The sequence below is a fragment of the Parambassis ranga genome, chromosome 2, assembly GCF_900634625.1.
Source record: "Parambassis ranga chromosome 2, fParRan2.1, whole genome shotgun sequence".
NCBI lineage: Eukaryota > Metazoa > Chordata > Actinopteri > Ambassidae > Parambassis > Parambassis ranga.
Window position 1 is genome coordinate 6,277,054 of NC_041023.1, and position 23,902 is coordinate 6,300,955.

Below are 23,902 nucleotides of genomic sequence, written 5' to 3' on the forward strand. Positions count from 1 at the left end.
AAAAATATATCGTAATGAATGTCAGCACTATGACATGATCGGTGCCAATTGCGCACGACTCTGGCTCTCTTTGGAGACATTCTGCCGTTTTATGTTTAAAAAAAAAGTAGCTAACCCTGTTAGATTAGGATCCATATTGCACCCGGTTTGCTGATAGGTAATTACATGAATCCTAAATGATGAAATCGTTGCTGCTGTGTGCGTAAACGCGCGCATCTTTCTCCTTTTGTAAGACGCGCGTATATGGAGCTAAATTATTGGTATGGCTATGAGCGACTCAGCGGTCGCTGGATATTGGGAAGGAAATGTCTTTTACGCTATTCTACGCCCTTGCATACCAGCAAACACACCCTCAGCCAGCCTAAAACACCACAGCAACCGAAAATAGCAAAATAATGAAACACAGACATTTTTGTCAATGACCAAGGAACCGCAGAAACAGCGTACAACCGACATTTGCACTCTCCTCTCCTCTCCTCTCCTTTCCTTTCCTCACCTCTCCTCCTCCTCCTCCTCCCCTCCGCCCTCCTCTGCCCGTCCTCCCTCCCTCCCTCCTCTGTGGGACTGAGAATGCCCGTGTTGTACTGACACAGTAGCGATACGGGCTGAGCAGACATGGAGGCCCGATTAACGAGAGAGGCCCGTGCTGACACATCCAGGCCCAGCTAACGGTGTGTCGGAGTGGATTTCGGAGCATCTCGGGGAGATATTACGGATACCACTTGCTGTAAGGAAACAGGATTTTTAGCACCGAGGAAGAAGAAATAGCGGGGGGAGATCCATTTCGGGTCTCTGTTGATTCAACGCAGCCGCCATTTTGTTGACAGTGTTTTTTTAATAACCTACACGGCGCTGCATCTGTTATTTCACACCTCTGGAAAATATATCGGAAAAATTACACGTGTGTTTTTTTGCCCGTTTTCATGGAGCATTTGTCTTTAAATCGGCGACGGAGGATTTTTCCGCTTTAGCTCACTTGCTAGTGCATCGTTAGCCGTCGTAGCTGAGATGTAGTAACACGAGTGCCTACGAGAGTGTGACGGAGATGCAAGATTATGTACATCACTTGTACCCTGGCTGTGTCACAATCAGTCGTTTTGTACAAATTGTGTGAAAGCTGTAGGCTTTTTTTGCGACTTATCTTTTAGCTGCATGCTATTTAAGTTAAAGCTTTGCAAGGTGGAAATAGCCCTAAAAACAGGCGGCTGATAGATGGCTAGTTAGCTCCTGGCTGTCTTATTATTGGACGTGTGGTAGCTGCTAGCTTGTTACAAAAATATAAAACAAACCTTTTATAATGCATGGGTTATATTGAGAAGTCATATTACGTTACCGCTCTTGCTTGTTGCCACCCTACATGTTATGGAAATGCATGTGTTTTTAGATGGAGGATGCTTTTACATGATCAGGGCAACTTTGTGTTTTGGAGCTACAGTCATATTTTGTGTGTGTGTGTGTGCAGGTGATCAGAATCTGTGTGCACTGATTTATAAACAGATTTTTTTTTAGTTTTGCACCAAGCTGATCATTTTTTTCCTGCTTATTGCAGCTGTTGGGAGATACAAAATAATAATAAATAAAAATGTGGCCACCACGTTGATACACACGAAGGAAGGACACAGAGCCAAATAATGTGAACACCGTTTCTGGACAATTTCAGAGGTGAGTGATGATTCTATATTTTGGAATGTGATTGATCATCAGCATGTGTTATGTTGTGAACATTTAAGGGAGATTGCTTCGTGGAGTTTATTCCCTTAGGGGGTGTGCAGTGTTGACTATACAGGAAACTGTATAGACCTACTCTGGTCAGCCACGTTTTTTTTTTTGCATAACACGCGGTTAAGTGAGATGAATTTAAAAAAATACAGAAATGTGGAAGCGGATTGAATTTCCCTGCAGGATGAGGAGGAGGAAGAGGAGGTCTGCCCTGACTGACACCTGTCATTGTAGCTTCTCCTCCTCTTTTTTTAAATAAAGCCTTCAAACCCTGTAGGCACTTCTTTTGTCTTTTGATGGCACCCTGTGCTTGGATTATACAGCACTTCCGCTGTCAGATGATACAAAGCTGTTGTAGTAGTGAAGGAATTTGGCTGCTTTCCCCACCACCACCACCACCACCACGCAGAAGCATGGCTCTGCTCTCTGCTAACACCGGTGGAGTTATTTAAAAAAAAAAGAGAGAGAGAGAGTGAGAGAGAGAGAGCCCTGAAAATGACAGGGAGCTCTCGAGGCAGACGCCAGCCCTCATGTGAATGATGGGGGTGGTGGTGGTGGAGGTGGGTGGGGGTTGGATACTATTGCTATGGCCAAAGGGAAATCAGCAGTTATGAACAACGTGTGCAAAAGTGAGGAAGGAGGGAGGGAGGGAGGAAAGAAATGGGAGGGGGCGCGGGAAGTTGTTTACTACGTTCCTCCCTGCTTCTGCCATTTCTTTAGTTGTAGCCTGATATTGATTATTGATTCCATGTTATCTGTACTATTTATTTGTTTTTTTTAGACTCCTTGTTTGCATTTTGTGTACTGATTTAGTTATTTCTGTAAATTTTGAACCCAAAAAAAGTGTGACTAATATCAAAAGCAAAAGTGTTGTTATTATTCTGACTTACTCTATGACTGTGCAAATGAAGTGTCTGTGCTGCTGCGTAAATACAAAAGTACCTTTGTGCTAAATATGTAAATGATTCGACATAAGTGTTATTAATCACAAATCAGAAAGCATTTAGTTTCTTATCAGATGATAAACAGAAGAGCAACTGCCAGTAAATGACCTGAAGTAGCTTGTTAGAAGGTACTACTGTGGCTTATTCTGCTGGCAGGCAACAGAAGCAGCTTGCATCACTGTGAGTGTTTAGTATAAAAGAATAGGGCGAACATTTGTCACTGTGTGTGTGTGTGAGAAGAAGGACATGGGGAACAGAGTTGGTTTGGGTGGGTGATGGGTGAAATGTGTTTTCGATTAAAGTAAGAACACTGTGACTTTAGTTTGTGTGCTGTTTCTTTCCAAGTTTGCGAAAGAGAAGATGGAAAACAGGGGAAGAACACAGAGATTGATGGAGTGTTAAAGAAAGGAGGGAGGTGTGATTTGAGTGTGGTATGTGTAGCGAGGGGGAGTCTGCAGTTTTGAGGCAAAATGGAGTGAGTAATTGAAGTAAACACAGAATGGAGGGCGTGGGGGAAACTACAGGCGGGACTCCAAAAACTGCTGCGTTTACTGTGCGGTTCAACTGAAAAAATTGCTACTACTGTTTTCCAGAGTCATAATCCAAAACAAACAATGGTGGCGGACTATGTGTGGGGCAGATTACTTTTTTTCTCTCTCGCTCTCTGGCTTTGACGCTTTACTGATGTGACGACTTGTATGACTTTCCTGTGGCTCCATTAAGTAGCTCCTTTTAGTGCTCTCCACTAATGTAGGGCGCAGTGAAACCGCCGGCATGTTGACGCTCGATCACTCACGTTCAGTTGCTGCTGGTGAAGGCTGGGAAAAGGCGGCCTGGATCCTCTGTCTCGTCCCAGAGGACCTAATGTGCTGAGGTCACAGTTCTGAATTGCCTCCAAATGACTTCACCCGGAGAAAGCACCTGCTTGGGGGCGAATCCGCATTAAATCACTCAGTGGCCATGGGGAGCTGTAGACAACTTCATTGAATTGGGCTGCCTCTAAGGAGCACAATTAAGAAGCGTGCTGCTGCAGTGCTAACACAGGGTATGAGCAGTTTGCCACTATCACAGTCACCCGTTTTCACTGCAGCTAATGAGGGAGGGTACTTAAGGGATTGCTCATTTGGCACCTTATTCTGTACCACTTGGATGGATTTGCAGTGCTCTGGGATTAACTATTGACTCTGGACAATGTGGGTTTTGTAAAATGCAGGTGGGCAATTCAGAGTCCTTATGCCTAAGGTTAGATTTCTCAGGTAGAGGGAGCCTTGGTGGCGTAAATAGGTCACAGATTGTTATAGTCCGTGATGACGAGCACACCATAAAAAGTCACCCAGGCAGGATGAAGGACGGTCTCCAACTAAATAGATGATAAAATTTGTTGCCCTCCGTCTGCTTTCCACTATCATTCACTGTGAGACATGTTATATGTTTTCCAGTTGTAGGGCAATGCTTAAAAGTGTCAATGTTTGGTTGATGCTCTGTGCTGCAGTGACTAATGGGATTTTTTTTTTGCCTTTTCCTTTTTTATTTCTGCCATACCTACAGCTGAAGGACGGAGAAAGAGGGCTGGACCACAGAGGGAGAGAAGCCGCCTCAAAACAAGGAGAGCTTCACCCTCACCGTTATCCCTCCTCCCCCCTTTTCCCCCTTTACCCCTATCCCATCCCCAGATAAAAACTTTACCTGGTATCCACCACATTCACCCCCCCACACCCCAATAAACTTGCACTTACCCTTAAGTTCTGATGGATCAGAAGATTCAGGGGAGAACTGCAACTCCACCCCCCCTTCTCTCTAGTGCATCCACAGGGGAGAAGGAGGGAGGGGGTGGAAAAAAGGAAGAGGAGGAGGAAAAGAAGAGGGACAGAGAGAAGGAGGGAGCTACTGCTGTTGCTTCTGGCACAGGAGGCGCAGGTGCAAGTGGGCCAGGAGGAGCCAGTGGCGACCAGTCCCATTTCTCCATCAGAGAGAGCAGTCTGTCTGAGGGCAACGTCAAACTTAAGATTGGCCTTCAAGCAAAGCGCATGAAGAAGCCCCCTAAGATCTTGGAGAATTATGTTTGTCGACCAGCCTTCAGGGCCACTGTGAGGCACACAGGGCGAGGAGGAGGCGGTGCTCGTGGAAACCGTGCAGGGGCTACAGGTGATGGACCAGGCATTCAGAACCAGAGTCCTTCACATGGCAGGGAAAAGGAGAGGGAAAAGAGTCCCAGTGTAAACAGACCACCAGTCCCATCAGCCCCTTCTGCTAAAGCTCCAACACCACCTCCTCCTGCTCCTCCTCCCACCAGCGCTTCCACCATGTCACCCTCCCAAGTGAATGGGAGTGCACCAGCGAAAAGGGTAAGAGTATTATCAGTTTGTTTTTTTATTTTGATTCCACCATGTATTCCCAGCTAGGATTTATTTTCACATATTTGTGTTTATGTCTCCCATATCTTTATCTTTAAACTTAAAATCAGCCATGCATCATTAGGAATGCAGTGTTGCACAACACAGCTACCAAAGTAATTACCGTGTTATTGCAGAGATAAAAAGCAGGGCATAAATTGTTCTTTAGTTTTCTTTGTGTTGTCTGTTGGCCTGCCTCTATTCATCATGCACCGCCCCCTTCAGTCTCCCTCCGTCTGTGTCGTCTGTCCTCTGTCTCTCCCTGGCCATGCCCTCTCCACCCCCATCCGTGCATGACCTCTCTCTCTAGCTTCTCCCTCACTGTCCCCAGTCTGACCCTAATAAGCGTTATTGAGTGTAGCTACCTCCCGCGGGCATGTCAGGGAAGCAGCATTGTAGCGTTGCTCTGCAAATCTTAGCAACGAAATTAAAGATTAAAAAAAATGTTTGTTTGTGTGTAACACTTTTAGTACCGATGTGTATGAGTTTGCATTATGTACTAGTGTACAGATTATTTTAATACATTACTGTCCAGAGGTTAGCACATTATTTTGAAAATGGAATTACAATTAGAATACTTACTCATCAGTTTCAGTTTGTTGACTCATTAATAATTTTACGTGTTTTTTTGCAGGGTCCACCAAAGATGGAGTGCAAGTCTGATTCAAAGTCAGACGCAAAAGCAGCCAACATCACATCTGAGAGACCCCTTAACCTTCACCGCCCTCCACCAGACAGCAAAACACATTCCTCTGGGAAGAAAACACCGACTCCACAACCCAACCCCCGGACATCTTCGCCCTCTCCACCACTATCTGCATCAAAAGAACCCAACTTTGAGGGTGTTAAGCCTCAATACTCATACAGCACAGACAGCCAGAGAGACAAGGAGAAAGGCGGACAAAGCTGGGGAGCACCTACAGTCACAGAGAAATTAGCTCAACTTATAGCGACCTGCCCACCGTCAAAGACTCCTAAGCCACCCAAACCTGCAAAGGCAGATCCCACTCCTCCTCTCCCCAGCTCAGGCTTTATGGCTCCCACAGCCAAGCAGCGAGACAGGGCTATGGCAAATAGGAACACATATTCAAGAATTGTTCACCTGTCCCCGCCACCTCCTGTGTCCAGACCACCCGGTCGGCCGTATGGTTCTAGAAACAAGGATATGTTAGAAAATTTACCCACTCTGACACCACTGAGGAAAGACGACTCGGATGGAGCTGGAAAAGCTTGTAGCAACAGCAGCAACAACAGTAGTCGCAGCAACAGCCCAGCATTCACCTTTGGCAATAACCGCCTACCAGCCGCATCAAAGGACAGCAACGACAACAGCAACAGTAGCATTTCTAAGCCACAGTCACGTCCTGTGCACAGCCAGCCCCACCCCGCATCTTCTCCATCTTGTCCTATTTCATCCTCTTCCTCCACCTCAGCAGAACAGAGGACGGTGAGTGCAGTGAGTCACTTGGGCTCTCCTGTTCCCTCACAAGGACACCATGCACGAGAGTCCCCCGCCCTGGCACAGGAAAGCTGTACAAGCAAAGGGGAACAGGATGGGGACAGCCCCAGAGACTTAACCAAGTGCTCTCCTTCAACAGGAACAGGAAAGCCAGATGGGAAAGACAAGGGGGCAGGTAATCTGTCACTACGAGCTGAGAGGGGAAAAAGCAGTAGCCCATGTAAGCGCAGTCCCAACAGGGATAATGGCCGGCCTGGTCGGACCAGCAGTCCCCCTGAGTCTCTCGGACAAAGGACACCCTCTCCACCAGAACCAGATGACGAAGAAGGCCCACAAACACCCCTCAGAGATTATTCTCCTGATTCATCCATAGACTCTCCTGCAGAGCAGGAAAGCAAACCCCTGAAAAAACGCAGGGGAAGGAAACCTCGCTGGACCCGCATTATGAACAAGGCACAGAGTCAAAGAGCAGGCCAGGACAGTGCTTTCAATGAGAACAAAACCATCATGCCTTTATCTTCATGCTTAGAAATGCCATTGCCACCGGTCAAAAGACCTGTAGGAAGGCCTCCCAACCCAAATAAGGTCAAACCAAATCCTATGACACAAAGTTCAGTGTCACAGCTCTTCCCACCCCAGCCTAAGAAAAGGGGAAGGCCAAAGTCCAAAATGCCAAGGCTTGATGCCTTAGCCGGGGGAAACCCTCCTAATAAGCTGGTCCCATCCAAGGTGTTTTCATCTTTGCTGAAGTCCAAAGAAGAGCAAGACCCACCTGTTCTTCACCCAGAGGTGGACCTGAATCCCCCTAAACCTATGCCGAGAAAACGTGGACGACCCAAGCGCCTTCCTCCTACTTTACCCCAGGAGGGTCAGCCTCCCACATTGGCTCCAGAAGCAGGAGATATGGGAGACAAACGGTTCCGCAACAAAGGAAATGGGCAGCTTATTATGAAAACTATTATTGGTAAGATCAATAAGATGAAGAGTGTGAAGAGGAAGCGTATTCTCAGTCAAATTCTGTTGGGTCCCAGACAAGAAGACCCTCCTAAAGCCACCACCAGTGGGACTGTCGGTTGTGTGGAAGCTGCAACCCAGTCATTGTCCTCCTTGGCTGCTTCTTTTGGGGGGAAACTAGGGTCGCAAATTAATGTCAGTAAGAAGGGCACAATATACATGGGCAAAAGGAGAGGCCGTAAACCAAAAACAACTAATGTTACAGCTATGTCATCACCAGAAACCTTTCTATCTCCGAACACCACCTCCCCTTTTCATCACCACCAATTACAGTCCCAGCAACAGCACCAGCTCTCCTCATCAGAGGTCTTTCCCTCCCCTTCTCTCTCACAGTCTAGTGGAGGCCACAGTCCCATCAGTGATGCCAGCTTTGTGGAGCCAGGCTCAGTGCACTTTGCAGGTCACTCTCACTATTCTACCTTACATCATGGCCACAGCACATTTTCCTTCCCTCCTCCAACCTTTTCAGCTCCTAATCCTCGGAACCCCGTGCTGGGGTCGTCATCTCTGGCCGCATCAGCTTCCCAGAAAAAGTCATCTTGCCGTGGATACCATCACCACCATCATCATCACAGGCAGCACTACCATTATCATAAGCTTTCCCCTCCCAGGCCACTCCATCCCACCTCCCCTGCTCCCCTCAGTGAGCTAAAAGAAGCCACTCCGTCACCAGTAAGTGAGTCACACAGTGAGGAGACAGTGCCTAGTGACAGTGGTATCGGGACAGACAATAACAGCACTTCTGACCGTGGCGAGAAAGCTGGAGGGGCAGGTGGCCTGGGAGGAATTGGGATGCCACCGGGGATGGGCAGTGGATTATTGATGCCAGGGGTTATTGGTTCAGCTCTGGGTCCAGGGATGGGCCTTAATTCCAGAGGCAGGCGTCGACATTCCACTGTGCTTATAGAACATCCCTCACCCTCTCCATCACCCCATGGAGCAAGGTCATCACCTGATCCCCGGAGACCTCACCCTGCAGCTCCAGCCTCCTCTTTACTAGGACACAAGGAGAAACATAAGCACAAGTGTAAACGCCGTAGCCATGGATGCCCTGGATATGAAAAGCTAAAGCGACAGAAGAGGAAACGCAAGAAGAAGTACTTGCAGCTGCGTTCGCGGAGGCTTGACCCAGACTTTCTTGCTGAGCTGGATGAGATTGTTGTGAGACTTAGTGAAATACGAATAGCTCACCGTTCTACAGGGCATCGGCTTGGCAGTGGAATAGGCATTGCAGCAGGATCAAGTAGAGTGCCAGGGGTAGGGAGCAGGGCCAGTGGTGGTCTAGGAGGCACAGGTGGCCCTCCTCCACATCATTACGTTCACAGGGATCTCCTGCCCACAATCTTCAGGGTTAACTTTGGCAGCTACTACTCCCACCCTGCATACTCCTGCGACCCGTTGCACTATGTTCGTAAACCAGACATGAAGAAGAAACGGGGACGACCTCCCAAACTGAGAGAGTCCATGTCTGAGGTCCCATTTGTGCCTGGGCTTGGATTCCCTCTGTCGAGTGGAGGCTTCTACCACCCCTCCTACAGTGTCCCTTACTCATCTGGGCCCCTGGGGTTGGGTTATTACAGAGGCTATCCTCCAGCTGGTGCTCTGTATCCTCACCCACACCACCAGTCACCCCACACAGCCGCATCCCATCACTCTCACCATTCGCCCTCTTTCCCTCCTCCTCCGCCTACATCTTACATGCATCATCACCACCCCTCTCATCTCCTGCTGAACCCCTCAAAGTTTCACAAGAAGAAACATAAGCTGCTTAGACAGGAGTATCTGGGGGGAGGAAGGTCTCCTGTCCTGTACCCACCAATGTCCTCTGAGCTTTCCTTCAACTGGCACCACAAGCACAAACACAGACACAAACACAGAGAGCGTTGTGCTGAGGAGGACAGGGATGAAACGGCAAGAGGCGGCTCAGGGAGCCGGGCCAGTGCAGGGATGTCTGAGGGTGGACCATCAGGTAAAGGAGAGCGAGTTGGCAGTTTAGGAATGGCAGAGTCTTTACAGCGATGCCGTTTTGGACGCGAAGCCTCCAGTTCCAGTGCCAGCAAGCAGGCTGCTGTTACCTCTGCCAACTCCCCTTCCTCATCCTCCTCATCATCTGCTGATAGGTACAAGCAAAAAGAGAGCTCCATGTCCTGTTTAGGACCTTCCCGGCTCACACTTGGTAGCAGCTCAAAAGGCCACCACCCAGCGGAGTCCTGGTTCAGGTTGGGCAGCTCTGATGCAGACTACTCAAAACTTTCACGGAGTCAAGTGGCATCTGGCCAGGGATCCTTTTCAGATGGTCGAGCAGAAGACCCAGCAGGCTGCTCAGACAGTGAGGATGACGAGCCTCTCTCTCCTACAGAGGATGTACAAACTCACGATTCGCCAAACCATACAAATCTCTTTGCCTCTGCTCTCACTCGCACTTCACTAAAGGGGGGCAGAAGCAGAAAGTCAGAGGTTGTTACAGACAGCTCCAGCTTTGCCCACATGGACCGGTCGATGAGGAAAGACCGCTCAACGTCAGCAGAGAGGAGAGACTTGGGTAAGTTTGATTTGGTTAAGTAAAAGGATCTGTATGAATGAGCAGCAATAAACTGATATGCATGTCACAACAGCGTAGGCATAATTAATTTAAAAGAAAACATTGGACACTTTTGTTCTCTGGCATTTCATTGACTGCATTTAATCCCTTATCAATCATGCTGCTTTGTAAGCTTGAGTAGCTTTGATGAGCACAGAAAATCTTTCGACCCAAATTAATGTGACATTGTAAAAGGTTGCTTTGAGTCAATTGTGCACCAAATTCATTTTCCAAAAATAGTCCTGTTGCAGTTGTATTATGATGTCTGAATATGATTGGCTGATATCTGATGAGCTTTATGGCTTGGCACTGCTGTGGTGAAACTGGCACAGTGTGTAATTAATTAGATCCATCGTATTTGGGCTGTAGCCCTTTCAAATATTGCCATATGGCACAGCAAGTGGGGTGTCATTTTTTTTTCTTGATCTCTTCACAGTGAAGATTTTGTTGATAGATTGTGTAGCGGTTAGCACTGAAACCCTCCATACCTCAGTTGTGGTTAGAACAGACGGCACAGTAAATTTACCATTTCTTTCTCTGTGCACTCTCGGCTGTCCCCCATCTGAGAAAATAAAACACAAGAGTGGAATGAGCCACATTTTTTTAGTGAGTTGAGTCCCCTTGAAAGTCTCGGTGACATCCCCTATGCATTCGCTGTTTGACATTTGGTAGCTCTTAGTAGTGGTTACAGGCTTGGCAAAAAAAAAGCATGCACAATTACTGAAATTGGCTCCTCTGTGTGTGTCTGGATGGCCACAGTTGATGCAGCATTTCTGCCAGGGCTCATCTTACTAAAGGGGTGGAGTATTTTGTTAACACACTATATTTAGAAGAGTGTTTTCTCAAAAGGCCACAATGTGAGGCCTAGTCCTATTCATCAGTGCACCTGGGCTGAGCTAATGTTGCTGATATGAGACACAGTCTGCTTCAACAGTGTGACTCTGACTTGTGTGTGAGCAGCAGTAGGATTGTTGTTTGTATGCGAGTAAATTGGGGTGTTTAAAGGTCCCTGTTGAAGCAGAATGTTGCTCTTCAAACTATGCCAGGGTAATCCTGGATTAGAGCTCAGGACTTGAGGGGTCAAACAATGGTCATAGACCTGGCAATGTGAAGGTAGACAGAGGACAGGAGTGGGGACTGGGCTGGCATGCAAGACACGGAGGGAATGACAGAAGATGACAGACTATTGTGATGTGAAAGGTCACATCAAAAATGTGAAGTAGTTCAACAGAACAGGTGTGAATAGGTACATTTGTGCCAATATACTAGACACTGATTAGCTATGCTGCGTTAAATGACCATACAATTTCGTTCTTCTCGTACCTAGTCATGTATAAAATGCTTAAATAAAGGAAGAAGGGGTTTCTATTGATTGACAAGAAAGGCTGAGGAAAAGAGAGCAGAAGGTGATATAAATGGTCAGAATTCTAAAGCATGCATAAATCATCCTTCCTTAGAATGTTTGCCATGTCCTGTGATGCTTCTTGAATGCAGCATTAAGTTAAGTGTATTTTCCAGGGTCATCAGGTATCCAGACTAGAGGGGTGGCCCTCTCAACATCAGAAGGGCCTGAAGGATCCATGCATCACCGACAGCAGCACCATCACCAGTCTTCTTTGTTTCACTCCCATGGCTCTGCTTCTTTGTCCTGCCTCTCTTCCCCTCAAGACTGTTGCCTGGATGCCTCCATGTCCCACCACTCCCATCGGGCACAGCCATCCAAACACAGCCTGCACCACGTCAACAAAATCCTGCGTGCCAAGAAGCTGCAGAGGCAGGCTCGTACGGGAAACAATGTGGTGAAAAAGAGGGGCCCAGGACGTCCCAGGAAACATCCCTTACCTTCCCCACCACCGTCCCCACCCCCTGTGGTGGACCTGAATCCGGCCCGGCACAGAGACAGAGGGGCAGAACGGCTAGCAGGGGGAAGAGGGCGGGAGGGTGACACTGTAACAGATGCAATTGAGTCAGTAGTCCAGGGCCAACGTAGAAAAGGCCAGAAGAGGAAGCACTGGGAGAGAGATGGGGATGAGGAGGAGGATGACGAAGTTGAAGAGGAGAGAGAGGCAGAAGAGACAGAGGAGACGTTGCCCGACAGAGAGGAGAACCTCAGCAATGTGGTGGCAAGGCCCAGAACGGGGACAGGAAGGAGTTGGCTTACCCAAAACGAGCTCCAGCACTTTCATGGGTAAGCAAACTTTCACTACAACCTTTACCTCTTGGATGGGACTACTAATGTTAGGCATCAGTGCTGGCATCTCTAGGAACATTTATTAAGTCCAGTTGTCACTAGAAACCAAGTCATGCTTCTAATTTTAGCTCAATGGAAAGCAAGCCAGATGGCCACTGCTCCCCAGAGCGCTCAGGCACCGTCTCTAGGGAACAAGCTCCACCCATACCCATACCCATACCCAACCAACGAGAGAAGAGAGCAGCCAGGCCTCCAAAGAAAAAGTTCCAGAAAGCGGGGCTCTACTCTGATGTATACAAGAGTGAAGAGTGAGTACCAAAAAAAAATCTCATTTCAGATGCAACACACCACACATACAGTTTTCCTGCACTGCATGTGAGCTGCCCTCACATTTCCCTTGTTTCTGTAGCCCCCGTAGTCAACTTCTGCAGCTAAAGAAAGAGAAGCTGGAGTACATACCTGGGGAACATGAATATGGACTGTTTCCTGCTCCAATACATGTTGGTGAGTTAAACTGGATTAGATTAGATTTTATTATGAAACTTTTATTTCATTTTTATGGTATGTGCTTGAAGTTACCTCCTCCTCACATGTTTTTTGGTTTTCTCCCTGCTTTGTTTATTCAGGGAAGTACCTGAGACAGAAGCGCATTGATTTCCAGTTGCCTTACGACATCTTATGGTTGTGGAAACACGACCAGGTAATTAATCAGATGTAGTTTTAGGGGTTTCTGATGCTCAAAGTAAATCTGGCGGTACAGTGTAGATTCATTTATTTGTTTTTGAAACGCTTTTTGTTTTTCAGCTTTACAAGAGACCAGATGTCCCTCTCTATAAAAAGCTCAGATCAAGTAAGTAGTTTCTTACCTGAATGCAATGTGTGACACATTTTTTTACATTACTTTCGAAACGGGAACATATGTGAGTGTGTCAGTAACTGGAAATACAAAATGGTAATCCCTGTTTATGTTACAGATGTCTATGTAGATGTGAAGCCTCTGTCTGGTTATGAAACAACAACATGCAACTGCAGAGCTCCCGAAGGCTCCAGTGAACACGGCTGCTTGGATGATTGTTTAAATAGGTAATTTTTATTATTACTGATCGGATTCAGTCCTGTGTTTGTTCAGGATTATTATTCTTATACCTCATTCTAAATTTTTTCGCACAGGATGAGCTTTGCCGAGTGCTCTCCCAGCACCTGTCCGTGTGCAGATAGATGTGACAACCAGCACATTCAGAGACATGAGTGGGTTCAGTGTCTGGAGCGATTTCGCACTGAAGGCAAAGGTTGGGGCATCCGCACCAAGGAGTCTCTCCGCTCTGGACAGTTTATCATCGAGTACCTGGGAGAAGTGGTTAGTGAGCAGGAGTTCAGGTGAGGCCTACTAATTTCTCTTCATCAGTTTAGGATGATGTTTGTGTTGGAGACAAATGAAAACCTTCTTCTGCTTCACATCTACTGTGTTTTAGGAGCCGTATGATGGAGCAGTACTTCTCCCACAGTGGCCACTACTGTCTAAACCTGGATAGCGGCATGGTGATCGACAGCTACCGAATGGGCAATGAGGCACGCTTCATAAACCACAGCTGCGAACCCAACTGTGAGATGCAGAAGTGGTGGGTGTCATAGCCGCTTTAAATCAGTCAGTTCCCTGCTAATGCCTTTGTGCGGTGCTTTTGGGTTCCTACCAAAACCCAGATTTGACTAAGCCTCTTCAGGACTGGGCAGTTGACCTGGCACATTTGTTGACTACTGCTCTCATTCTATGTAGCTGTGTCAGTATAGTTAGAACAGTTGGATGTTGTTAGGTCGATTTAGTCAGAGAGGAAATGAAGGCATGTGAGAGCAGACTGATTGGAAAGTGTCCCAGCTTGATAGTTTAGTATGTTGTTTTCAAAATGCTTTCATCGCGTAAGGTTAATGAACTGGAAAATAGACCATCCTATTACCTAAATAGCTTAACTTAATTGCGATCGGTTTGTGCCTGATGATTCGGGTGAGCTGAGTAATTTCCCCTGCTGTAAGAGACTAACTGACAGTAGTAAAATAACCAGAATGCATAAATAAACACAAAACCAACCAGCCACCTACTACAGCCGTTTTATTCTAAACTACTTGCCAATGTTTTCAGAGACTATTAACCCATCAGTATCTGGATGCAAATGAATATCATAGAGACTTTTGGGATGTTTTTGATGTAGTTTGCCTATGACATGAATAAGTAAATTGTTGTCCTAGTTTGTATATCTTACATGATAGCTCTAATAGGGACACATGTAGCAGGTGCACTTCACTGTAAATGAGACGCTCTACCTTGAAACCTCAACCTGATTAATGTGGTTGTGTGGTGGTAATCTGATCTGATCGCCTCACTCCTTCTCTGCCAGTGTTCAGAGACCTAAATGGCTTAAAGTCTTTGCACACTGCCAAAGCAATTCACTTGTTTCCTGAGGGTTTGTTCTCACAGACATGGTTAAAGCCACAGCAATCGGAGACCTGGCTGAGCAAGTCTTCTCTGTGCCTGACCTTAGGCGAAATTTACTTGCTTTAGCCGTTACAATAATTTGTGCAAGACTCACAGAGGATTCATTCGTGGGCAGCTAATGACCTCAGAGAGTTGACGATCGCACTGTAGCCTCTGCCCTCTAACATAGACCAGCTCATAATCTAGGGCACTGGTCTGTGCGTGTAATGTAGAGTGGCTGCAAAAAAAAACCGACTCCACAAGGATGGAGGATTTTCAGCACAAAGCCTGACGAGTCATCCATCTTGTCACAGAAGAGAGATTACATGCAGCCGGGCCTTAGATACAGCTGTAGTGCCTGAAGACAATGCGCTGAACCAGCTTTTTGCCCCTATAGAAGGAATAAATTATCAAGTAGCTGGCAAACAGAACAGTGTGCTTTATTCTTAGAAGAAGAGCATGGCTTCATTTGGAGAGGGGGCAAGAAGGGGATTACAACATGTTGAGCATTTGTCACACCGATTATTATCTCGTATTTGTTCAGCCAGTATTTTATTTTTGGCAATTGACACAGAATAGCCTGACTTAAGGAACTTAGTCTATACATGCATTAGTTATGACATCATGTTGTGCTTATACTTTCCTCTAATTTTGTTCTGGCTTAAAACATTTCGCTGTAATCTGATGGAGAACATTTTCTCCTCTCACTCACTCACTTTTGTTGTGCAGGTCAGTGAATGGGGTGTACAGAATCGGCCTGTTCGCTCTCAAGGACATCAGCCACGGCACTGAGCTCACCTATGACTACAACTTCCATTCCTTCAACACAGAAGAGCAGGTGAGGCACCAGCAACCAGTTTGACCTTTTCCTGGAAAAAACACATTTTTTAGAGAGATCCATATACTCCCATACTTCCCATATACTCATATCTTTTTTTTTGTTTTGGACATTTGTCTACAGCAAGCGTGTAAGTGTGGCTCAGAGAGCTGCCGGGGTATCATTGGAGGGAAGAGCCAGCGTATTAATGGCTTGCCTGGGAAATCAGGAGGGACCCGGCGGCTGGGTCGACTCAAGGAGAAGAGGAAGTCCAAACACCAGCTCAAGAAACGAGTGAGTGACAAATGTTGTTTTGGTGTTAAGTACCTGGTCAGTTAAAGATGCACCAAAGTCTGGCTGTGTTAAATATCAGGTGCTGTATCGACTGTATGTAGGCCACAAATGTTTTGTGTCTCAGGGGTACTCTTAGTGGGCCACAGGATTTCTAAATTAAAAAAAGAACCTTACCTTAAAGGGTAAAAGTTTGAATTATGACCTAAAAGTTGAATTGCACTATGAATCTAACCATTTGTTAAATGTAAGTCTTTTCCAATAAGATCTGCTTTAATAAAACTTTAATGATCTTCAGGAGGAAGAGTCAAGTGACAGCAACAAGTTTTACCCACATCTCATGAAGCCCATGTCCAACAGAGAAAGGTAAATGCACACAGGAAACCAAACTCTGAAGTGTGTTTGATAGATAAGATCGTGATTCCTGTAAACCCTTAAAGTCCTTAAAGGGTTTGAGTTTAATGTTTGCACACACATTTGTTTTCTCTCTCCGACATCAGAAACTTTGTGCTGAAGCACCGAGTGTTCCTCCTGAGGAACTGGGAGAAGATGAGGGAGAAACAGGAGCTGCTCAAGAGAGAAGGCGAGAGGGAAAGGGATGCCAGCAGCCTCTCCATATACACTCGCTGGGGTGGAGTCATCCGTGACGACGGCAACATCAAGTCAGGTGAGTGCGCATACATAAAGGTTGGAAGGATGTAATCCAGATAGACAGGTACTTTATTAATCACGAGGGAAATTCAAGTAATTAAAAAAAGTAATAACATCTGAAATAACACCTAATTAGTAGCTCCTGCCCTGTTTCCAGATGTGTTCCTGACGCAGTTCTCAGCTCTGCAGACGTCGCGGTCGGTACGCACACGAAGACTTGCTGCTGCTGAGGAAAACACAGAAGTCACACGCACTGCTCGCCTCGCTCACATCTTCAAGGAGATTTGCGACATGATCACCAGCTACAAGGGTTAGTAAAAACACACAATACCATATAAAGCCTGTAAGACACACCTGTCAGTCACTTTATGCTGATGTCTAATGCACCTTTTCACTGAAGGAAAGTTAATCTTATGTTTGATTTCAGACTCAGCTGGTCAGACACTTGCTGCTCCGCTGGTGAACCTCCCGTCTAGGAAGAGGTAAGCGTGCCAACCCGCACTGGTTCATTTATAATGTGTGACAGTTTCCTAGACAGCAGTTGTTATCTTGTCTGTCAGTGTACAGAGCCCACATAGTGTAACAGTTTTATCTTTTAGCTCACATTTGAGCCGTGACGGCCCATGTGTTGCGTCTTGTCCTCTATTTATAGTAATCACTTGGAGTCAGACAATAACAGCTCATGATGTTTACTTTGCTGTTGTAAGCAGGGATTTGCTGCTCTTGTAAACTCTTTGATGTACAATGATAATGCTGCAATCAGATATAATGAGTTTTTACATTTATTTTATTTTATTTTGAGACGCTAATCCTGTTGTTTGCCATCAGAAACAGCCAGTACTATGAGAAGGTGTCTGACCCTCTGGACCTGAGCACTATAGAGAAGCAGATCCTCACCGGCCATTACAAGACTGTTGAAGCCTTCGACACAGACATGCTCAAAGTGTTTCGCAATGCTGAGGTAAGCAGGTGAAACACAGAACTACTGTGTACAAACAGAAGAAATAGGTTAGTTGTGTCCCTTTAGCATTGTGTGTTCCTGATCAATGCTATTTGAAAGTGTTATTTATACATAGAAGAGAAGGATATAGAGATTTATATAGAGGCCTACTTTAATGATTAATTTCCATTCACATGAATGTTGTTTAGCTGTTAAAGAATTGGTAGCTGGATGCTTTGAAAAAAGGGTGGCGAGCTGACAGATGCTCAGGAAAAATTCTGTGTCCTGGCATTCCTGTGGATATTAGTGTGTTACCACTTCATGATATAAGGCAGGTGGTTTTAATGATGTGAATGGTGGATGTACAGAGTGCTTGTGTCTTAATATTGGTGGCCTGCAGGTAACTTTTGTGAATGAAGTTGTCAAGCTGTAAGAAAGCAGCACAGGCATGTGTTTTGCAGCTGGAGCAGTTGTACTGGAACCAAATTTAGTTCCTGGTCCCTGTGGTCATACAGCAGGCTTGTATTCTGCTTTGTCCCAGGAGAAATGTACACGAGTGTCGGTGCTGGAGGATGGAATCGCTGCCAAGACGGTCGATTAATTTGAACCAACATCAGTCAAATGAAGCATCTAATATTTGAAAATATTAAAATGCAAATTGAAGCTTAATCAGCGTTGTACATCTCCCGGTTCTTTTATGTCAACAGTCATTACAAACTGATAGTGATTACATGAAGCTGCTGCAGCATCCAGTCTTCATCATTTAATGACACTGATAAGAAGAACACTTGTGAGTGTCCCTCGAGCATGATGCAGGATACTTGGAGCTCAGTTAATATCAGAAAGCCTCGTTTAAGCCGTTAATGTGCAGCTTCAACACATCTTTCCATCCACTCAGGCATTGCTTTTCATTCTTATCACACCAACACCTCCCGAATGGTCTTCACGACTGCTGATCCTCTGCGCACACAGTGCAAGCCCCTTTGATTTACATCTGTATGGCTTAGCAGTTAAACAAGTGGCACTTGAAAGCTCTCAGAGTATCTTACTCTTCCAGGCAGAGAAGTTTGAAGAGGATGTGTGAGTTCACCCTTTTGATTCAGAGCAAACTGAAAAAAAAGTGAGAGAGGAATTGCATTATTGTTAAATTGAGAGCGGTGGGGTGGCCAAATGGTCAAATGTGCCCTCTTCTGCCTGATGTGTGATTTATATCATGACTTTGTGAGGGCTGCTTGTCCTTGTGGTGTGCATCAGAACACAAGTTATTGCCCGTAAATGTTTTCATTTTCTCTTTTTACAACTTGTCTTGTTTTCCCACCAGAAATATTACGGGAGGAAGTCATCGGTCGGCAGGGACGTGTGTCGGCTGCGGAAAGCATACTACAGCGCTCGTCATGAAGCTGCAGTCCAGATTGATGAAATTGTGGGCGAGACCGCCAGTGAGGCGGACAGCTCGGATTCACTGGAACGCGACCATGGTCACCACCACGGAGGAGGAGGGCCGGGGTCCCACGACAAGGACGACGACGTCATCCGTTGCATCTGTGGAATGTACAAGGACGAAGGCCTGATGATCCAGTGTGAAAAGTGCATGGTAACTCAGCCTTTGCTTTGAAATAAATGCATCTTCCATTCTTCTGACTGGCTGATGTGTTACACCTGTTTTAGTGAGTGCATTTCTCCTGAGACTTCACCAGCACTTCGTCAAGGAGAATCTCCAAGGACAGTGTGCAGTCAGGGCTTTGTGTGTATTATCTGTTATTTTTAGATGGAGGCAAACAAGGAGGATAACAAATGCTGATGGAGTTGAAGAAAAGAAACAAAGTTGTGAATCACCAGAGCGGGAGATTCATACAGTGGATTGCCAACAGTTGTTTGTGTGTTGTGGTTATAGGTGTGGCAGCACTTTGACTGTATGCGGCTGGAGACTGAGGTGGAGCACTACCTGTGTGAGCAGTGCGACCCTCGGCCTGTCGACAGGGTGCGTTTATCTATAAACAGTCCTGAAAACTTTACCAGTCTCTGTCACCACCACATTTCTAATCTCAATTATGTGTGTTACTACAGGAAGTTCCCATGCTACCCCAGCCTAGCTACGCCCAGGCTGGTTCCATCTACTACATCTGCCTCCTTAGAGATGACCTGCTGCTACACCAAGGTATGGGCAACCTGACATGACTGTTAATATCCACTAGAGATGTAGGTCAGAGAGGCCTGAAAGTCAGCTGTACTCGTAAGATAACAACCCCAGAGCCCCAGATCATTCAGATCCAAAGACCTATATTCAGCACCTCTGGAGAGGTCTCGGAATGCTTGTGATAATGATTCCTATCCCTCAACATGTAGCTAGTCTATTTACAATTGTAAATAAGTGACCGGTTGGTATGTGTGTGTGTTGTGTCTAGGTGACTGTGTTTACCTGATGAGAGACAGCCGACGCACGCCTGAGGGCCAGCCGGTCAGGCAGTCTTACCGTCTCCTGTCTCACATCAACCGAGACAAACTCGACATCTTCCGAATCGAGAAACTGTGGAAGAATGAAAAGTACGTTTAGTATGTAGATCATGTGTAAATGTAGCATTTTGAGGTGATTGTGAGTTTAATCGGATGTCTTTGTGTATCCTCTTAAACTCTAAAGGGGTGAGCGGTTTGCCTTCGGCCATCACTACTTCCGTCCTCACGAGACCCATCATTCACCATCGCGCCGTTTCTACCAGAACGAGTTATTCCGCATGCCGCTTTATGAGATCATCCCCCTTGAGGCAGTGGTGGGAACCTGCTGTGTCCTCGATCTCTACACCTACTGCAAGGGTAATAAAAAAATGCCATGTTTACATTCGCTCTTTGAAAATTGTATTGCGATTTAATTACATCAGTTGTTGGCTAATCAAAAGTTCCTTCTTCCTACAGGACGGCCAAAGGGCGTGAAGGAGCAGGACGTGTACATCTGTGATTACCGCTTGGACAAGTCGGCCCACCTGTTCTACAAAATCCACCGGAACCGCTACCCGGTCTGCACCAAGCCATATGCCTTCAACCACTTCCCCAAGCGGCTCACGCCCAAACGAGACTTCTCGGTGAGAGTGTTGAGGTTTTTGACAGGGATCTGTTACTGATTTATAAACACAGAAAGATATTTTAGGAGTGGAGGTTATATTACAGACGAGGACATATTTTCCTTCAGCACTTAATCCTGTTCACAGAGTTTATGCAGCCAGTAGCAGTATCGCAGGTGGAGGAAACCACACTCGCTCATTGTTACCTGCAGGCTACCACATTTAAGCTTTTTAACTGTGTCACCAGCGTCACAATCTTAGCGTACGCAAGGCTTTGATATAGGCAGTAATAATCTGAATCCTGAGCTCTGTAGCCATCCAAGCACTATTTCACCTAGATCTTTATTTTTCTATCTTCCAGCCTCATTATGTTCCTGACAACTACAAGAGGAACGGGGGTCGATCAGCCTGGAAAAGCGAACGACCCAAAGAAGCTGGCGAGGAAGATGGCTCTTCCTGCGACCGGGGTGACGACTTCCCACCTGAGGCGGAAGACGGGAGAGGAGCAGAGGATGACACAGACATGGCTCCAGACGATCCAGACCTCCTTTCAGCTAAGCCCAGAAGAGCAGAACAGGAAAGAGCAGGAGGCGGGGATGACGAGGAGGAGGAGGAGGAGGAGGAGGAGGAGGAGGAGGAAGAGCAAAGGCGTGGGGTTGAGGAACACAAGGAGCTGGAGGAACGTTCCGCAGAGAGGATTGGGGAGATGCTTGAACTACCATCTTCTTCTGCCTCATCGCCGCTTCACCACCCAGCACTGGGCAGAAGGGAGGCTCAGAGGGATCGACTCAACAAGATTCTGCTGGATCTGCTGCACAGAACACCCAGCAAGAACGGTGAGGGACCGGGAACAAAGCAGGGGGGTAGGTCAACAGACGAATGAGGAAACTCCATTGTCAACCAGTTTTTGAATGTTAATTTTATTTCTGAGACTTAAACACCAAAACTTTAATACACAGTAGTCATCACAGACAACACTTAGTAGTGTTGGTGCAGCTTATAGAGACTACTGCCAGCTGTTGTCCACTGCTTCACAATAGTCTTTCCAATGGCGCCACCTGGCTGTGAATTCATGCTTAACTCAGCTGCATGGGGTGTTGAATGAGAGAGAAAAGGATCGGAAAGACAGTTTGTGGACAAGAATACCTACCTTGTGCTGCTTCTTTGAAATACCCTGAGTGTCCAAGCTTCTTATTCCGTCTCTGTCTCTCTGTTTCTACAGCCATAGATGTCACTTATCTCCTTGAGGAAGGTGCAGGGCGACGGCTACGGCGTCGGACGCTCGGATTTGGTGACTTTGTAGGCAGAAAATAACGTTTTCTGCGTGCCTGTCAAGCACACTGCCTTTCAATATCGTCAGCAGGGGCTAAAAAGAAATGGAGAGACAGCAAGAAGGGAAAATTTAAGCATTGTTGGTTATCCAACTATTAAGGACCACAATGCATCCCTGGGGGCCTCTTCCAGTTTACCTTCTCCAAGACTGTCCTCTCAGCTGTGAGAAGGTGGAGGTTGGTTTGGAGGTGCTGACTCCATGGCAATTTCAGCCTTTCCAGAGTTCTCAAGGAGCACGAAAAGGAGAGCTGACCCAGACTTCTTGCTTATTTAAAGTAGTATCATGCAAAAGCTTTTTTATCGAACATAGCAGAAATAACCCATGCACTTAAATGCATTGAACATTACGAACATGGGTAGATGAATTCCACTAGAAAGCATCAAAAATGAACAAGTGGTACAGAATAGGGAGGGGGATGGCTTATTGTTTCAGGATGTGAATGCTGGAGAAGTGCTCCCCCTAGTGGGACCTAGCTGCAATGAATAGAAATGCAACAGATGAGAGAAGATCTGCGCCGGGACCGTTTTTAGGGAGGGGAAAATGGCATAGGGGAGATGTTAAAGTTGAGCGGTGTGCTCAGATGCTGCTCTTGAGAAAGAGAGGTTGGTGAACTGCACTTTTGGTACCACGGATTTTGTGAAGCTCTGTGTAATGTATCTATAATGAAAACACACTAACACTCTCACAGTATTGGATGATGCAGTCTGAGAAGAAAAAAAAAAAAGAAAGAAGCGAGTTAAATTCTATTATCTTTTTCCTGTTATACTGTAGTAACTCTTTTAGGAACAGAAGAGGCCTGTGGTGTGTTTGTTTTTTCGAGTAAAAAGGAGGGGCAGATGGAGTGTGCGCTTTTGTCAGTCCAAGTGTCTTGTTTTTATTTTGTCGTGAGGCAGTCAGCTTAGCCCCTCTTTTTTGGAAGTAACATGATTCACCAGCTTAAATAAATCAGGCGGGGGGATGTCGGGGGGTGGGGAGGAGGGAAAGAAATGGGGAGGGGAGGGGACACCGGCTTCAACTGTAACGCCTTACACAGCCGTGCTCTCCGACTGCCTTGCGTGTGAGTGTGTGCGTGCATACACACACTTAATTGTGTGTCTGTGCTCTGCCAGATTTCATGAAAATACACCTTTTTAACAAAAAAAATGAAAAAAAAAATCAAGGGCTCGATGGCAATTAACAGTTTTAAGAAAACTATGAAAAACAATACTTAACATGAAATGTATCGTGATGGTCATATTTTCTTATATTCTGTGAGACGGGTGGGACGGTGTATACTGTATATTTGGGAGGGGCGGGAGGGGACATGAAATCTTTTTTTTTTTTTGTCTTCTGACTTTGTTCCTGGTTGCCATGGAGAATGTTTTAAAAAGAAATTGTGATATTTGATGAGATTTCTTTTTTTGTTTCCCCCCCCCAAATGCCTCTGCTAAAAAGGGACAGGCTGCAATGTCCCCGTTAAACTGACAGAAGATAAGTGATGAGAATGAGACACTGAGGGACAGAGAGAGGGGAACGGGAAGCTGTACAGTGCCAAGTTATGTAAATATACACACTTTACATTGAGGAGTGTCTCCAAAAGCAATATCTTGGAAAAGGATTTTCTTTATTATTGTACTGTACAGGACTCAGCCCTAAATGTATTATGACTATTATAATAATATTATAATTTCTTCCGTTTGTATTACTATAATAAAGACACTTAAGCTCGGAGGAAAATGATTTTTTTAATGTCACCGTAACTGTCCTGACGACATAAAAACTTAAGCTGAGTTTTTGTTGCCTATAAATGAAATTCATCTATGTACTGCATGAGCAAGAAGAATGTCAAACGGACACAGAAGGCATTGGGACATGACAGTGACTTGGCAACGACACCTTTTTGTCACTGAATATTGTTAATAATATTACTTTTTAAGGAGAAATGTACTCCTTGTTTTTTGCTGCAAAGTGTTGAACACTAAAAAAACAAACCAACATAAAAATGTTAATGATATTTTTAAATGGTGACAGAAACAAAAGTTAAAGCTGTCAGCCCGATATCATGTT

General features: G+C 45.9%; 1 protein-coding gene across 2 annotated transcripts; it reads left to right on the forward strand.

Moving 5' to 3' along the window:
* Positions 1–549: 549 nt before the first annotated feature.
* On the forward strand, positions 550–22,622 carry LOC114432672 (histone-lysine N-methyltransferase ASH1L-like). 2 transcript variants are annotated; one of them, XM_028400839.1, is made up of 27 exons: positions 550–727; positions 1,550–1,662; positions 4,212–5,008; positions 5,691–10,071; positions 11,629–12,298; positions 12,430–12,609; positions 12,711–12,805; positions 12,928–13,001; positions 13,106–13,151; positions 13,276–13,384; positions 13,472–13,678; positions 13,774–13,920; positions 15,498–15,606; positions 15,730–15,879; positions 16,175–16,242; positions 16,377–16,543; positions 16,685–16,837; positions 16,955–17,009; positions 17,356–17,488; positions 18,789–19,061; positions 19,362–19,448; positions 19,535–19,625; positions 19,873–20,011; positions 20,106–20,278; positions 20,378–20,544; positions 20,885–21,386; positions 21,746–22,622. In XM_028400839.1, exons 3-27 carry the CDS (start codon positions 4,412–4,414, stop codon positions 21,835–21,837), a joined length of 8,865 nt encoding a protein of 2,954 aa, XP_028256640.1. In that variant the 5' UTR covers positions 550–727; positions 1,550–1,662; positions 4,212–4,411; the 3' UTR covers positions 21,838–22,622. The 2 variants fall into 2 exon arrangements, with proteins under 2 accessions (XP_028256640.1, XP_028256641.1); XM_028400840.1 differs by having other exon boundaries at positions 20,885–21,359.
* The last annotated feature ends 1,280 nt before the right edge of the window (positions 22,623–23,902 follow it).

Excerpts from the sequence above, each read along its gene's own strand:
- LOC114432672 (XM_028400839.1), top strand. The coding sequence starts at position 4,412 with ATGGATCAGAAGATTCAGGGGAGAACTGCAACTCCACCCCCCCTTCTC. Across the intron at positions 16,838-16,954 it reads CATGATCACCAGCTACAAGG|ACTCAGCTGGTCAGACACTT; the intron begins GTTAGTAAAAAC and ends GTTTGATTTCAG. Across the intron at positions 19,062-19,361 it reads TCCAGTGTGAAAAGTGCATG|GTGTGGCAGCACTTTGACTG; the intron begins GTAACTCAGCCT and ends TTGTGGTTATAG.